The 15,046-nt window shown below is 38.6% G+C and overlaps 2 protein-coding genes across 4 annotated transcripts in view; both read right to left on the bottom strand.

Annotated features, from left to right (window-relative positions):
* Window positions 1-215, bottom strand: part of rhoub (ras homolog family member Ub) — a 5,952-nt gene extending 5,737 nt beyond the window's left edge. The window contains exon 1 of the mRNA XM_084418924.1: window positions 1-215. This exon is cut by the window's left edge and continues 212 nt beyond it. The gene's annotated coding sequence lies outside the window, so the exon portion shown is untranslated.
* Window positions 216-5,213: 4,998 nt separating this feature from the next.
* The window catches only part of rtn2a (reticulon 2a), a 35,339-nt gene continuing 25,506 nt past the window's right edge, over window positions 5,214-15,046 (bottom strand). For all 3 annotated transcript variants that reach the window (XM_084418921.1, XM_084418920.1, XM_084418922.1), the window contains 6 exons: window positions 13,760-13,967; window positions 10,868-11,006; window positions 8,861-8,930; window positions 6,664-6,710; window positions 6,112-6,170; window positions 5,214-5,985 (listed from right to left, as the gene is read on the bottom strand). In XM_084418921.1, coding sequence (XP_084275047.1) covers window positions 5,910-5,985; window positions 6,112-6,170; window positions 6,664-6,710; window positions 8,861-8,930; window positions 10,868-11,006; window positions 13,760-13,967 — 599 coding nt within the window. In that variant the 3' untranslated portion in view covers window positions 5,214-5,909. The remainder of the gene's footprint in view (window positions 5,986-6,111; window positions 6,171-6,663; window positions 6,711-8,860; window positions 8,931-10,867; window positions 11,007-13,759; window positions 13,968-15,046) is intronic.

Raw genomic sequence — 15,046 nt, 5'->3', positions numbered from 1 at the left:
CGCTGCTCGACCGGACCGCAGGTGGATCGCACACTCCTGATGGAGTGACCCGAGAAAAACACATCAATAAGGGCACTTTCTCAACAACTGGGCGCTATGAGCACTGCGTAAATGCGCTTGATCCGCTGCTGCGCACATAAACCGTCAGTTTCATAAGTCCAAATAACTCAGTATCTCCACGAAAGATCACGGACGTCTCACACACTTTAACAGCTGAGAGTGAAAGAGGCAGCTTTTATAGTCAGATTTCGTTTGACTAGCTCCTCCCTCTTCACATGGATGCTTGACCACAGCCTATTCATGACGCTTGTCTCACTAGAAACAATGGCAAGTGTGCGTTAAAAAGACATAAATAGGCTATTGGTTCTTGATTTTCTGAGTACATTTACAGTTTTGGTTACACTTTATTTGGTAACACTTTATTTTAAGGTGTCTTTGTTACACTGAAATTATACATTTAAGTACTGAGTAATAAACATGTACTTTCTATAGGGTTAGGTTTGGTTTAGTTGCATGTAATTATGCATAGTTATTACTGTAGTTACTATAATTACTATTGTTATCATATAGTTATTACAATAGTAACTTCACGTAACAAAGTGTTACCCTTTATTTTAAGGTGTCAGTGTTACAGTGTAATTATAAGTTTAAATACTGAGTACTAATATTTAACTACATGTACTATAGGGTTAGGATTAGGTTTAGGGTTAGGGTTAGTTCCATGTAAGTAAGCATAATTTATAGTACCATAATTACTATAGTAACTACATGTAACGTGTAACAGACACTGTAAAAAAAAGAAAAAAAAAGTTTTGCCACTGGTTTAGCCTATGACACTTTCTCAATTTTGCTACAATGCCAGTGCATTTCGTATCGACTTAAGCAAGCAAGCAACCATACACATTTAACTGAAAGTTAGTTTCGGAGCTTTATATTTTTTGGTAGAATGTAATATTGAATATTTGTTTAATGCATTTTCTTCTTAATATAAATTCAGAGGAAAATGTGCAATGAAGTTTTATATGTCAGTAAACCCATTTATGATTATGACTGTGTATAAATGGCTAACACAATAAAATAAAATAAAAATCCTAAAAACATAAAATATAACTATGTATACTTGTAAATGTAAAATGTGCAATTAACATTTACAGCACAATTTAATGATAATTGGTATTAAAATTTAGTAGCAGAGTTTAATAATAATATGCCTTTATTACATTTGACTGATCCCATTACTCTCCTATTGGTGAATGGGTTTAAACTGATCTTTTCTGCCAGCTAGTGGTCAACATGAGCTATTTTACTTTGAGAAATGCATGTAGCCTAATGCCAAATAACTGACAAATCAGTCATTAAGTCATTAAGTCATTTTTATTATTTATTTTAGTTTCATGACATTATATTTATGCTATTTAATGTATAGCCTATGCTTTACTAAAATAATACCAATAGCATTGTAATGACATAATTTAATTTGGAGATGGAAATTGATTTTTTGTCCAGTTAAGGCTTCATATATCTACAGGATAAATGGTCTCATTACACTTTAAGGTTTAGCCTATTATCCTGTGATAAGCTTTGAAAAGGTTTTTATGGCCATATGAAAGGCAGGGGTCTTAGGAAAGCACAGTCAGCAGTGACCTTCACATCTGAACAAACTCCATAAGTGCTTATGTTCTAATCTGATTCCATTATAACTTGTTTGGGTTAAGCGATAAAGGGAAACTGTTATCAAATCAGAGCTACATTTATTCAGAGGAATATTTTTTGTATAAAAAAAAAAAAAAAAGATTCTGCTTGTAAATCAATGCTAAATGAATCATATGTGTCTGAAATCACACCTTATAACCTAATGTCTGATAACAAAAAAACATTACATAACCACGAAATGTGTTTTATGTTCTTGCAACAAGCTAATATTGCACATAAGTCATATGGTAAGTCATACTTTTATGGCGTTTTTTTATTTTATTTTAAGTATGAAAGCCTCAGTTGCCCTTTCAATGTAACTGCATGAAGAATCTCAATCCCGCTTTGTGCGTTTCACTTCCAATTTTTTTGGCCTATAAGAAAGTTCTCAATATAAAAAAATATATATAAAAAAAAGAAAGGTGGAAAGTGAAATTACAACACATAAAAAGGAAGTAGGGCCTACTATCAGCATCCACTCAGGCCTGTGACAGACCTTTAAATGCTTCCTGATGTTATTTAGAATGAAGATAAGGGAGGGCATTATGTAGATAGTATTGCTGACCATCATTGTAAAATGTACCATTGTACTAGAAGGCCATTAGCAGTTTCCACCTTTTATTCTTTTATGACTTCATCAGACAATAATAGATTCAAGGCATCCACTCTTCCAGCTATTAGAGGTTACCTTTAATATATATAAAAACAATTTTCAAATTTTCTTAAGAGAATGTATGCTGCTTGTCTGTGCAAAGTTTTCTGTTTAACAAGTTAGCATGTTGCTATTCAGTTGATGCTCTGCCCAAACTTCCAGTGCTTCATTGTACTGATTGTGCACTTGTAGAGTACTTTAAATCTTAAAAGTAGGCCTCTTTTTTTTTTTTTTTATTAATGGTATTTGCTGATAATATAATATTATTAAGGCCACTTAAGAGTACTTAAAGAGACACTTTCATGACTGTTTATTAACACACTTAAGTGTTGAATTAATGTCTTAAAAGTTTTACTTTTTAATGTACATTTTAAATCGTTTTTTCAATCATTTTTTAGCATGCTTTAAAGAAGTACACCAATTCTGATGTGTTGACAAACATACAAAAGCACATGTAAAGTAGGCTGCTTGATTATAATTTTAACTGTATTGTGTAATTCAATATTATACTTAAAATTACAGTGGGCCCCGCTACAGAGGTTGCTCAAAACCAAGGGATTCTCTCAGAGGGGAAATCTGCTTCGTATGATCAAGGTCATGCGGCGATGCCCTCGTGCCTTAGTCTCGTGGAAAAACCCTGGTTCCTTTCCCAAGGACCTGTGCTGGGGGCTCTTTGTCATCGCGTCACGCTAACAACGGTTGCATCCCTCAGGGATTGGGGGGCGATCATGAGTGGTCTCCTCGGTTCAAGGTTTGTGGTGGAACCGTCATCTCTCGTGGCATATACATTGTTTGGAAATGCTGGCCGTGTTTAAGGCCCTGAAACCTCGAGGTGGTGGAGCTCCTTTGGGAAAACTTTGGTCGAGCAGAAGTAGACCTGTTTGGATCTCTAGAAACATCTCAATGTCCACTATGGTTCTCCCTCACTTATCCAGCTCCTCTAGGGCTGGACGCTATGGTACAGAGATGGCCGAGGCTACTTCTGTATGCTTTTCCCTCGATAGTTCTGCTCCCGGGAGTTCTGAAGAGAGTTCGCCGGGACAGGGTCCACCTTCTACTAGTAGCCCCGTTTTGGTCGGCCTGAGTATGGTTTTCAGACCTAGTGTCTCTCCTCGACGGCTCTCCTCTAGAGATTCCGACCAGGAAGGACCTTCTCTATCCAGCGAGTGGGTCAATCCTTCACCCCCGCCCAGAATTGTGCAAACTGTGGGCTTGGCCTCTGAGGGGGCCTAGCTCATAAGTTCAGGTCTCTCATGTTGAGACCATCCTCCACTCCAGTGGTCCATCCATGAGGAAACTCCACCTATGCCTTGAAGTGGAAATTATTCACTTCATGGTGCGGAAGTCACCAGTTGGACCCAGTTAACTGCCCAGTGGGTGTTGTAATGGAATTCCTGCAGGAGTGATTCTCCATAGGGTTATCCTCCTCCACAATAAAGGTGTATGTGGCGGCCTTAGCTGCTTACCAGACTCCTTTGGGAGGTGTGTGTCTTTGGGGAGACACCCTCTAGTTACCCGTTTCCTTCGTGCCACTTTGAGGCTGAGACCTGTCCGCACGAGAGTGCCAGCCTGGGACCTGGCCATAGTATTAGAAGGCCTTTCTTTGACTCCCTTCAAAGGAGTCATAGTATTAGAAAGCCTATTGAGGAAGTTTCTGAGAAGGTTCTAAAGCTGAAAACTATTTTTCTCCTAGCTATCTCGTCTCTCAAGAGAATTGGAGACATCCAAGCCCTCTCGGTTTCTCCGTCGTGCTTGGAATTTGCACCTAGTATGGTAAAGGCCTTTCTTCATCCTAAACCTAAACCTATGTTCCTAAGGTTCCTACTAATACTGTAAGACCTTTTGTACTGCAGGCTGTACTTCTATCCTCCTCCCTTTCCGGATGCAAGACCAAGAGAAACTAAATCTGCTCTGCCCAATCAGGGCCTTAGATGCTTATATTCACAGAGCTGCCCTGTGGAGAAAGTCTGAACAACTGTTCATTTGCTTTGGGTCATCCTAAGCAGAGGATGAGCAAGTGGGTGGTCGAGGCCATCTCACTTGTTTATGAGCCGGCCGGTCAGCCTTCTCTTTTGGCTGTACGGGCCCACTCTACTTGGAGTATGGCTGCTACTAAAGCATTATTGTCAGGAGTTTCCCTCCAAGATGTTTGGGATATGGCAGACTGGTCCTCGCCACACACATTCCTGAGATTTTATGACTTTGACCTTGGCTCCACTCCACAGGGGCGCAGGTGCTTTCGACTTAGTGTGCGCTTAGATTTCACACGGACGGACACTTGCTCCTATGGCGGTTCCCACAGCATTTTGCCATTGGACTGATTTCATACGTGCTTCACGGCGCAATCACGCAGAGGCGTTCCCACAGTGTTTCGACGCAACGTCTCGTTCACTCTTCAGGGAGCTAAGGTTACATCTGTAACCGAGACGTTTTTATGAGCGCTGAAAAAAAGAGGAGGAAGCGAAAGAGAATAAGGACACGGTCATTGCTAGGGAAAAGAGGCCAATTTTGCAAATGGAGCTTGAGGTAAGTTTTAAGTTTTAGCGCCATGTCGCATTGATCAATACGACATTTCATGACACATTTTTATTGGCTAGTTAGTAGACGTAGGTCGTTGGCAGCAAACACACTGTGAGATGATCATGCTCCATTTCTGACACTGTCAGAAAATTATCGCAGGCTATCTTTGGTCCGAAGACAGTGATAACGGCCATGAACCTTGAACCTCTCACTGTACGACGTACGACAACCGTTTAGGAGCCACGACCACAGAAATCGCCACGATTGGTCATCTTTTGTCTGGGACAGCCCAAATTCGTACAATTTGTACCGGGCATACCTCAGTCCTTTGTCTTGTGATAACGTTATGTGGATTGTGTAGTCTTGCACTTTGTGTTTATTAAATATTGTTTCATCATCTTTGTATCTTTAATACAGCAAACCCTGTGACAGTGGAAAGAGTGATTTGACATGGAATCAAACCTATACTCAAATAACACCAAGCAAACAAAACATTGGAAAAGAAAAGAACATTGTGGTTTTAATAGCTCTTAGGTACTTTAACAGGCTTAAGCTGCCCACACATACACATATACACACACACAAAGCGATTTTGAGACTGTAAGAAGTAAAAACCCCATCTGGAAACTGGTCCTGCGTTATGTTCCTGCTAGCCGAACTGCAGTCAATCTGCATTCAAAAAGCTCTGATTCGCATTTTCACTGCTGTTACTTCACTGAAGTCATCCATGTTTGTTCAGATAACTCTCCGTTATTGTATGGGTGGCTCAAGTATCTTAGCGATCTGTCTTTCATTCATACACTCACACTCACACTAAAATGTGGAAATGAAAACATGTCTTTAACTTCTTAAAATTCCAAAGCCTTTGATTCCATTTTCATCCAAGATTGTTCTTTGCATGGTCCTCCCTCCCTTAAACCGTATTTTAAGGCCCTGTGTTATTAGTCCCTCCCCCAATGCTGCAGAGGTGGGACTCTGAGCACAAACTGCTAATTAAGACATTTTTGAGTGACTGCGTGCAGTTCCTCATCCTCTGTGAGATGTCTCAATGGGCTTTGGGTTTAGCTCCACCAGGGGTGGGATCCGGGGGTGGTCCGCCACCCTGGACCAGGCGATGAAGGCTGTTCAACAGACAAAAATACAATTGAAGTATAGTCTCATTTGTGCTCTATCATAGATTTTGGTTGATGGAAATCAGATCTAGCCAAGAAACTACACAAATATACAGTAGATGGCGCTATACTCACAAGTCCTTTATGTTGTCAATACGGGCTAGTACTGCTACAAAGCAGCTGTCCACTTTGTCCTGAAAAAGAAGAGAGTGACATGAGCTGCAATAGATGTGTTAACACTAGGGCTGTCTATCAATTAAAAAAATATCATTTAATTATATTATATACATTTTCACAGCATTAAAGTAAATTATGTGGACCTATTTTATTATTATATTATATACAATTCCACAAAATTCATGATTATGACAGGCCTAGCCACTATATTAATAAACATTACAAAAAGTGTCTTTAGAAGTCAATATATTGTTTTATTTCGGCCATCATAAGCCATCATTCCTTATAATTCTTGCGTTTATTGCTGTTGTTGTGGCAGTCAATAACAGCACAGCTTAACCCTGTGCTCATTTGAATTTGTAGTAATTCTCTAAAAGTTTCTTGCTCAGGTAAAAGGTGGCCATATGGAATTATATACAGGCTTATTAGAATATGAACTAAAGTATACAAAGAAATACATGAATATGCATGAGATGCCACTGTTGTTGTAGCCCACAGAGATTGTGTTACCTGGTGCCTTGTGTAAAACAGAGGGACAGAGAAGACAGCAATCACACCTGGACACCACATGATGACAAGATAACTAGTTAGAAAAGCATTTAGCATTAACTTCTCATAAAGCACCACTAATACTGTATATGCCCAACTTTCCGGGTATCACATTCCAAATTACAGGACCGAGGATATACAGTGACCTCAGAACACATTTAGGGCCAGATTTATCAAACATGGCAAATTAGCGTGAGAGCACAATTCCAAAAAAAGCGCCGATGGATGTGGAAAGTTCTGTGCGTGAATGACCAACACAATCTACCAAGAGATTAACGTCTGGTTTTAGACATAGCTTTTTTGGGGTGGTAAATAATGGCACAAATACCATTGACTAGTAGCCTGGAAATCCAGACCTAAATCTGAAAGATTAATGGTCTGGCATTGACTAATGAAAATCGGCCAGCTCGAGGGGCGGCACCAAGCATGCATTTGAAAATCTCACTGCACGCAATTGGATAACACTACGACCAATCACAACAAGCCCCATACGCTTCGCTACCAGCGGAGCTAACTGGTAGATTAGATTCTTGCCGTATCCGGTCGGCAAAACAGCAAAAACGTCCTTCTTGCAAAGGAACGATTCGAGCGCCGTCTTCTGTTCCTGTTTTAGATAAAAAGCCAAGTCTAACTCGTTCATTGTAGCGGCCAAAGCCGTTTCAAACAACTGGTGTTCATCCATAGCCATCTTACAATGTTTACTAATGACTTCGACGTCACAGCGCTGTCGTCATCTGTTTAGCTCGCCTCTGGCCCGCCTATATCAGATAACCCGATGTGATTGGTGCAGCTCGGATACAAGGGCATATTTAAAGGTGATCTAAGTAACTTTTTGACCTTAACTGAACAGCTTCGGAGTCATTGGAATGGTTATATTACTTATTTCGGGTTGAATGGTGGTCGTTTCGCACCCCCCTGGTGCCCGTGAGCGGAAAATCCGCACTTGCAACTTTGAGCCGGCGGGCTGCCGGCCGCGACGTCAGGAAGTCTCGCGTGATATCAGGTCTCGCGATGTAAACAATTGCTTTACGGCCAAAAGAAATCTGCTAAAATGCTGTCATTATTGCGCTCCCTCACGCTATTCGAACCCGAATGAAGAAGACGTTTTAAAGAATGTCCCATCTGCTTTGATGTCGTTGATCTACTAGCCTCTGGTGTCTGAGAATCGCCAACAAGTTTTTACAACAGTGTTGTCAAATATCTATTCCGAAGCTGTGGGGGGAGCTCTAGAGAGAAACATGCGTGCAAAAAGCGAGAATACAGCGAAGAAATCCCGAAACTACTGAGCGCTGCTTTAATGAGCATCATTACTCGACGCCAGAGCAAACTCGCTGAGAAAATTCAACTTGTGCTCTCGCGAGAACTCTGGATTTCCAAGTTAATTGACTAGCGCAAAGCTTAATCACCTTGCATGATTCATTTAAATACTCTCCTCCCATAAATTTTGCATCTGAAAGGATCAGCCACAAAAATGACTGTGTCCACGCCTTTTCAGCGCTAATATTTCACTGTGTGAAATATCACTTTGTACATGTTAAAAAAAAAAAAAATATATATATATATATATATATGGCCAGATTTACTACTAACAGCTTGAGTCAGCACAAACCCTCTTTTGGCATTAAAAAACTACTGTCAGGACTTTCTAAAGATTCGATGAAAAGGCATGGACAGTTATTTTTGCTTCTGACCTTATTGCATGCATTTGTAGTTTCGCTTTCAGATGCACAATTTATGGGAGGAGAGTATTTAAATGAATCACACAACATTTTGCGGTAGTCAATTTACACAGAAAGAAAGCATGTCTTAACTCAATTCGTGCTTGACGTGGCTGCAATAGTTGTGCTGCTCTTGGTAGACTGAGTTGGTCATTATGTAAATTAGGTGCTGCATCTGTGTTCTTTAATTTGCACATTGTCAGTAGATCACCTGCAGAACTTTCCACTCCCATAGGCGTTTTTATTCTGTTCTCATACTGTTCAAAATTAAGAGAAAAAAGTATTTTGGTTGTCAATCTTTAGTGTAAGGTTCATAGTTTATGTAATGTAATACAAAAGTGTTGAAATGTTTTTGAGGCCACTGTGTAAGTCATAGAATAACTGCTGACTGCAAGTTACACAGCATAACTATTATAAAAGTTGGAAAGTAAAGTCCGTACCGATGATGAGCAAGGTAAGGCCATTGCAGAGGTTTCCCAGGAACGTGACCAGATACATCAGCAACAAGAACTGGGGATAACAACAAACATTTCATGACTCAATTCCTAAATGTTTGTGTATACAAATCTGATTCTACAAGACACCTCAGCATTCTATCAAAACACGCATCCACTGCAAGACGTGATGATTGTGAAACTGTTATCTAACACTGGGCTTCTGGCCTGTAGAGAAAATGTTTCCTCTTATATCTCTCAGTCAGGAGTCTCTAGTCACCAAGTCTGAAACTGGAAACCGCACTCAGGACAAGACCCTCTTGTATCCTCTCGTCTCATACTACATAAGACCACATGTGTCCCATGTCACATACCACACAGGTCAACCTGTGACTCTGTGACACCCCGAAACTTGAGGACTGTTAAAGAGTTTCAGCTGAAGACTCTGCAGTCCTAGGCTGTCTAATTTATCAGTTTAGACGTGACTTTTATAGGACTGGTCCTCCAATATATACTAAATCATCAGCGATTTATGATTAAATTGTAATAGAAAATATAAAAATAACATGAAAACCAGACTTATTCGGATTGTGTTAATAGTGAAAGTAGGAACATAAAAGCAGAATATAAAGCGGAAATAGACAGGTGGAGCTAGGGAGGAGGAGGGTGAATGTTGTGCCACCTGTGCTGCTAGAACGTAGTCGAAGATGACGAGGTGAATGCCGGTATTTAAATGTTAAAAAGAGGAAGAAAAATGCTTTAATTGGATAGGACCGGCAAGAAGGGAACCATTCATATCTGCCAGCAACAGATGGAGTTTTTTTTAACCTATTTGATCATTGAGATGATCCTTTTCTTTCTTTTTTCCACATGAGCAAAAGACCCAAGTAATCTCATATGTGTCTCTGCTAGAATCAGAAGAGATCTCAACAATGTCTCAAACTGCGCTCAGATTGGCAAGATACTAAAGTCTGCAATCAAATGTCAAAGATCTCAAACATTACTCATCAAATTGTTCCAACACTTAAATATATGAGATATGATATACACATCAGTGTTACTGTATAACTCAATAGATTTACTTTATTTAATGTTTCATTACTGCTTTGCTTTACTGTAGCAATATAGCCTTCAGGCATAAAACAAAAAAAAAACACAATAACAATTTATAATCCATAATTATCTCTCAAAATGCAGAATATTATCATGTATTCTGTAATTCTGTGCCATAATGTCCGGGAGACACTTCATGTCAAGATATAGGTCACACGTGCCTGGAAATACACCCCAAAACACTGTCAGAAGATTTTCATGTGGTAAATCTTGAGTGTATTTAGAGTGACAGCTGTTAAGTGCACAGCTGAGAGGCCTGAAATAATGAACATTCATTTTTGTTCACCGTAGAGGACCTTTTTTAATTGCGACAGTTGTCTTGACAACATCTCTGGATTTATTAATTTCATGGAAAGAGAAACAATTAGGTATGCTATTTTGTAATTATAATTAGCATTTGATGTATAATTCGTTTTTTCTTTTCATGTAAATGAACACGCAATCATTTTTTGGGGGTTTCTTCCTGTTCGGGAGACACTACAAGTAAAAAAAGAAAGAAAACACATTCCTATGAAATATGATACAATAAAAAAAAATGTCAGTGGCGTTTCTCATTAAAATATGTTTCTAAGGGTTTTCTCAGGAGGATGAAAAAAAGGTACTGAATATAAGATGAGACCAAAAAAGATAAAAGGAAAATGTAATAAATAGAAGCGGACAAGAGAAGAAGATATGAAAATAATCTCTTATGACAGGCACTACAGAGCACAAAACTAGACATGTGAATCTTTCTGAAAGAGAGATGTTCTGTCACAGAGAGAGAAGGAAAAAAAAACTCCATTAAAATACTAAGAGAGTGATGACTCGTTGTCATGACTGTGGAATATCATTGTTGTATCACACAGATTCAGGATATAGACAAATGAATTTTACACGAGACCATCAATTCCCAGGCCGTACCTTGAGTGAGTTGAAGAGGTTTCCCACAAAGATGAGGTTCCTCAGTGTGTCCACGGCCGAGCAGGACAGCACAATGGCCCTCTGCACGTAGTGTTGAGCCTCTTCCCCACTTAAACTGATGTCCAAGTCTAGATATGACCTGCAGCACACCAATGCATACAGAGACATAGCCGTACACACATTGAAAACACAGATATTAAATGTAGTTATTTTTGGCATCAAGAAGATGCATTTATCCAAAGTAGAGCCCATAGTTTCTTCTTCAAAATCAAAAGTTGCTCTTTTGTCCCAATGAAAATAATCATTTCACACTCTCATTAGTTCATTCATCTAATTTATCGGTAATATGTATATGAAAGGTGATGGAAATTGCACGGTGGACGACATATTTTTGAGTTTCAGAAAAAAATTACAGTATTCTTCTGTGTATGTGTTCATTATTAGACATCATTAGAAGACAAAATGGTTTCACTTTATTTTGATGGTCCCTGGGGATGATGGGATGAACACATTCTGTTGAAGTAAGTTGCACCTTCATGTCTACTAACTAACTACTAGACAGTAGAGTATTAATAGAGTAAGACTGGTAGGCTTAGAATAAGTTGACATGTTGTTGCAAAGTTTCTTATAGTCAATAGAATATCTGTTGGAGGATCATCACAATAAAGAGTTAGCAGATATTAAGCAGACAGTCTACTAATACTCTAATGAGAGTTAGTTGACATGCAGTTGCAGAGTTACTTATAATCAACAGAATGTTCAAAAGTGACCATCAAAATAAAGTGAAACCATTTTGTCTTCTAATGATGTCTAATAATGAACACACGCATCACTGAAAAAAAACTGTAATTTTTTTCTGAAACTCTGAAATATTTCCACCACCGTGCAATTTCCATCACATTTCATATACTGTGTTTAATATAGTATTCTGTGGTGGAAACTACCTTTTATACATTTTGTAATAAAATGTCTTTTTTCTATTCTAAGGCTAATCTCATAGCTAGCATGTTATATATCCTAAATATACACAATTAGATAACATTTTGAACAAAATTACAACTTGATCACAAGTGACATGCAATCAAAAAAAATTCTAAATGTCTCTTCTTTTTACAGGTAAAGTAAACTAGTATATTAGTATATTTTACTTTATTTTATCAGTAGGGAACAATCTTAAAATTTCAACCCGGTTACCAGAATTCTATATCGCTTTTCAAATAATCAAATATTAGCATTAAACTCTTTTCCTAATAAGCACCTAGCAGTATCATGATCTTTGAACACAAGGTTTGTGGTGTTGGGGAAAATTGTATATATTTTTATATTTTAATAGTTTTAAAAGTAATGCGTTACAATCTTGCTTTACTCCCTTAAAAGTAACTAATTGCGTTACTTTTTATGGAAAGTAAAGTAATGTTGCGTTACTTTTTCTCACCTGGGCTGGACTTGCTGGTTTGTTTTTTAATAACATGAAAAAAAGTTATATTTTTGGCAAATGTAAAGGCCCATTCACACCAAAAGTGAAATGAATAAGTCTCAGGCTGAAGGAGATGCAAATTCACGCGTGTACAGTAGAGGGCGCAGCTCAAATAAACCTTTCAAAACAAAAAAATGAAACACAAACGTGATGTTTGTGTTTCAACCGCACACGATTTGGTAAAGGCTGCGATTATTTTATGCGCAGCTTGTCAGTGCAGCACGGCTGATCGGTAGTAAATGCTGCTCCATCTGAACGCCAGAGGGCGCTCTCACGCAGGCATGCCAAATATACCCAGCATAATAACAGGAAATCACTATCGGGCATCATCGCTGTAGCTGAATAAACAGAAGATTGAAATGCTTTGATTGATTAAACATGACTAATAAACACACGACTGCCTTATTCTGTGTAAGGCGGCACATCATCTCACATAAGGATGCTCAACTATCGTTATGAAGTGAGTTTGGATTAAAAGCATGTTATTAAATGTTGTCTTTTATTGGACAAGAGGCTCATAAATGTTTCTCATGTTTGGAAAGATGTTTGACACGTGTTGCTTTTTCAAATGCACGTTATAAGTGACTCAAATTCACAGTGCTTTCAGATGGAGCAGCGTTTACGAGCCGTTCATCAATGACAAACTGCGCATGACAAATAATCGCAGCATTAGCGATTTCAAAATTGCATTAAGCCAAATTGGTTTAAGTGCGATTACATGGAAATTGCGATTAATCGTGCAGCCCTAATTTTGAGGAATACTGAATCCGATTAGATGAGTAATAACATGCTCACATTTAGTCTAGACCTACAATAACCATTATGTTTAAACGGCGCACACGATGCCTCTGCCTCCTACTCCTGATATCTCTCAACAAGGGACAGGAGAGCTGTCAGTCAATACATGGGAAAACAAAGTAGCCTGCATTACTTATTTGAAAAATAACCTCAGATATTGTGTTGTAAATTTAAAAGTAATGCATTACTTTACTAGTCATTTGAAAGAAGTAATCCGATTACTTACTGTAAGTCATGTTACTTGTAATGCGTTTACCCCCCATCACTAAAGGCTTGTAATGTCAATTTAAACTAGACTGTTAACCCTGTAACTGTTCAAAAGGCACGGTTAAACCCCATCATATTACACAATATTGTTTTAGCTTGAGAATGCACATCACTTGAAGATAGTCCTTGTTTGATATAATGTTTAAATAAAGAAAATCATCTTGCCAAATTGGAAATGTCACTGGTATAGATGACCCCCCCCCCCCCCCCCCCCCCCCCCCCCACACATAATACAACCAAATGCGCAGTTCATGGTCCATTTGCACTAAGGTGAGGACATGTTCCAAAAATATCTGGAATCAAGTAAATTAAAACTGGAGAAGACTGAAGAGGAGAGAGAAGAGACTCACTGGAAGGGGTGTGCTCCATCTCCCAGCTGGAGCACATGCAGCAGTTTGTAGTAGATTCTGACTGAGATGGTGAAGCAGATGATGGCCAGGGAGAGAGTGGACACCACAGTGATGATGCTCAGCTGGAACAGAGCCAGCAGTCCCACCACCAGCCCTGTGAACATCATCCCTGTCCGCTCCATATCCTTCCAGTAGATCAGGTCCATTACTACATGGAGGTAGAAAAAAAGTTTGGGGTATAAAACTACAAGTCTAGAGTACAAATGGTTTCCTAAAGTCTGTGGTTGACAAACAAATGCAGATTAAACTAGATTTGAGTGGATACTAGGGTGCTGTGGGTGGTTTCTTAAATATCATACGTCTCTATGACATTTAACTCCTCCAGTGTTCTCAAAATACTCCAATGTACGCCTTAAATGTCACTTAGAAACATAATAGCATGCCTCTCCTCAACAAGCCACATGATTAGAGGTAGCGTTCACATCTGAATCACAAACAATGTGGGATGTGTCAAAGATTACTTTGGGGTTTTGTGAGCACCTCTAATAAAGAGCATGAGAAGCTTAATGTGATTTACCCAAGTAGAACCTGTTTTTGGATCAACATCCTTGTTGGTCCTGGAACATTCAGATCAACCAATTAGATCTAAAGGTTAGGCTTAATGCTTAAAACTCTTATCAACCTGTCATTTAGGGTTAGGTTAGGGATAGTGCCTTGAGTGGATGATGGACACCAAAGGATGCTGTCCCAAAAGCACGTCTTAGTTTGGCAAATGATGTGCTCGGCTCCCATAGGAACAATGCAAAGTGGAAATCGGACAAAAAGACAATGACAAAGGTAATTAACAGCTGTAATCAGGGAAAGTGAACACCACAAATTGTTTTTTACCAAATTAAAAACAATGGATAAATATAAAACTATTGATTTAAAAAAAAATTGGATATGTAAAAATAGAAACTATAAATTAAGCTTATTGGAAAATATGCATGAAGTGCTTATGGGAGTGGAGTGTTAAAGTGTTGTTTTGGCGTGATTAGCCAATATTTTTGCAAAACTATGGATAATGTAGTTTTTCACCAGGAATTGCAATGTTGATTATACATGATTATTTAAAAAATGCATTGAAATAATGTGGGCTGATTGCTTCAACAAAAGTATATACCACCGATTAACATTGTGGCTCACAGTAGGTCTGTCTTTAATGTTTTCATAAGTTATCCTAAAAAATAAAAAAATCAATTCCCCTATGGAGAAAATGAATGGGATTTTTACTTCCTGAACCCAATT

The sequence above is a fragment of the Rutilus rutilus genome (genome assembly GCF_951802725.1).
Source record: "Rutilus rutilus genome assembly, chromosome: 9".
Taxonomy (NCBI): Eukaryota; Metazoa; Chordata; class Actinopteri; order Cypriniformes; family Leuciscidae; genus Rutilus; species Rutilus rutilus.
Note: the sequence above shows the minus strand (reverse complement) of the source record. Positions and strands in the feature narration are given on the sequence as shown.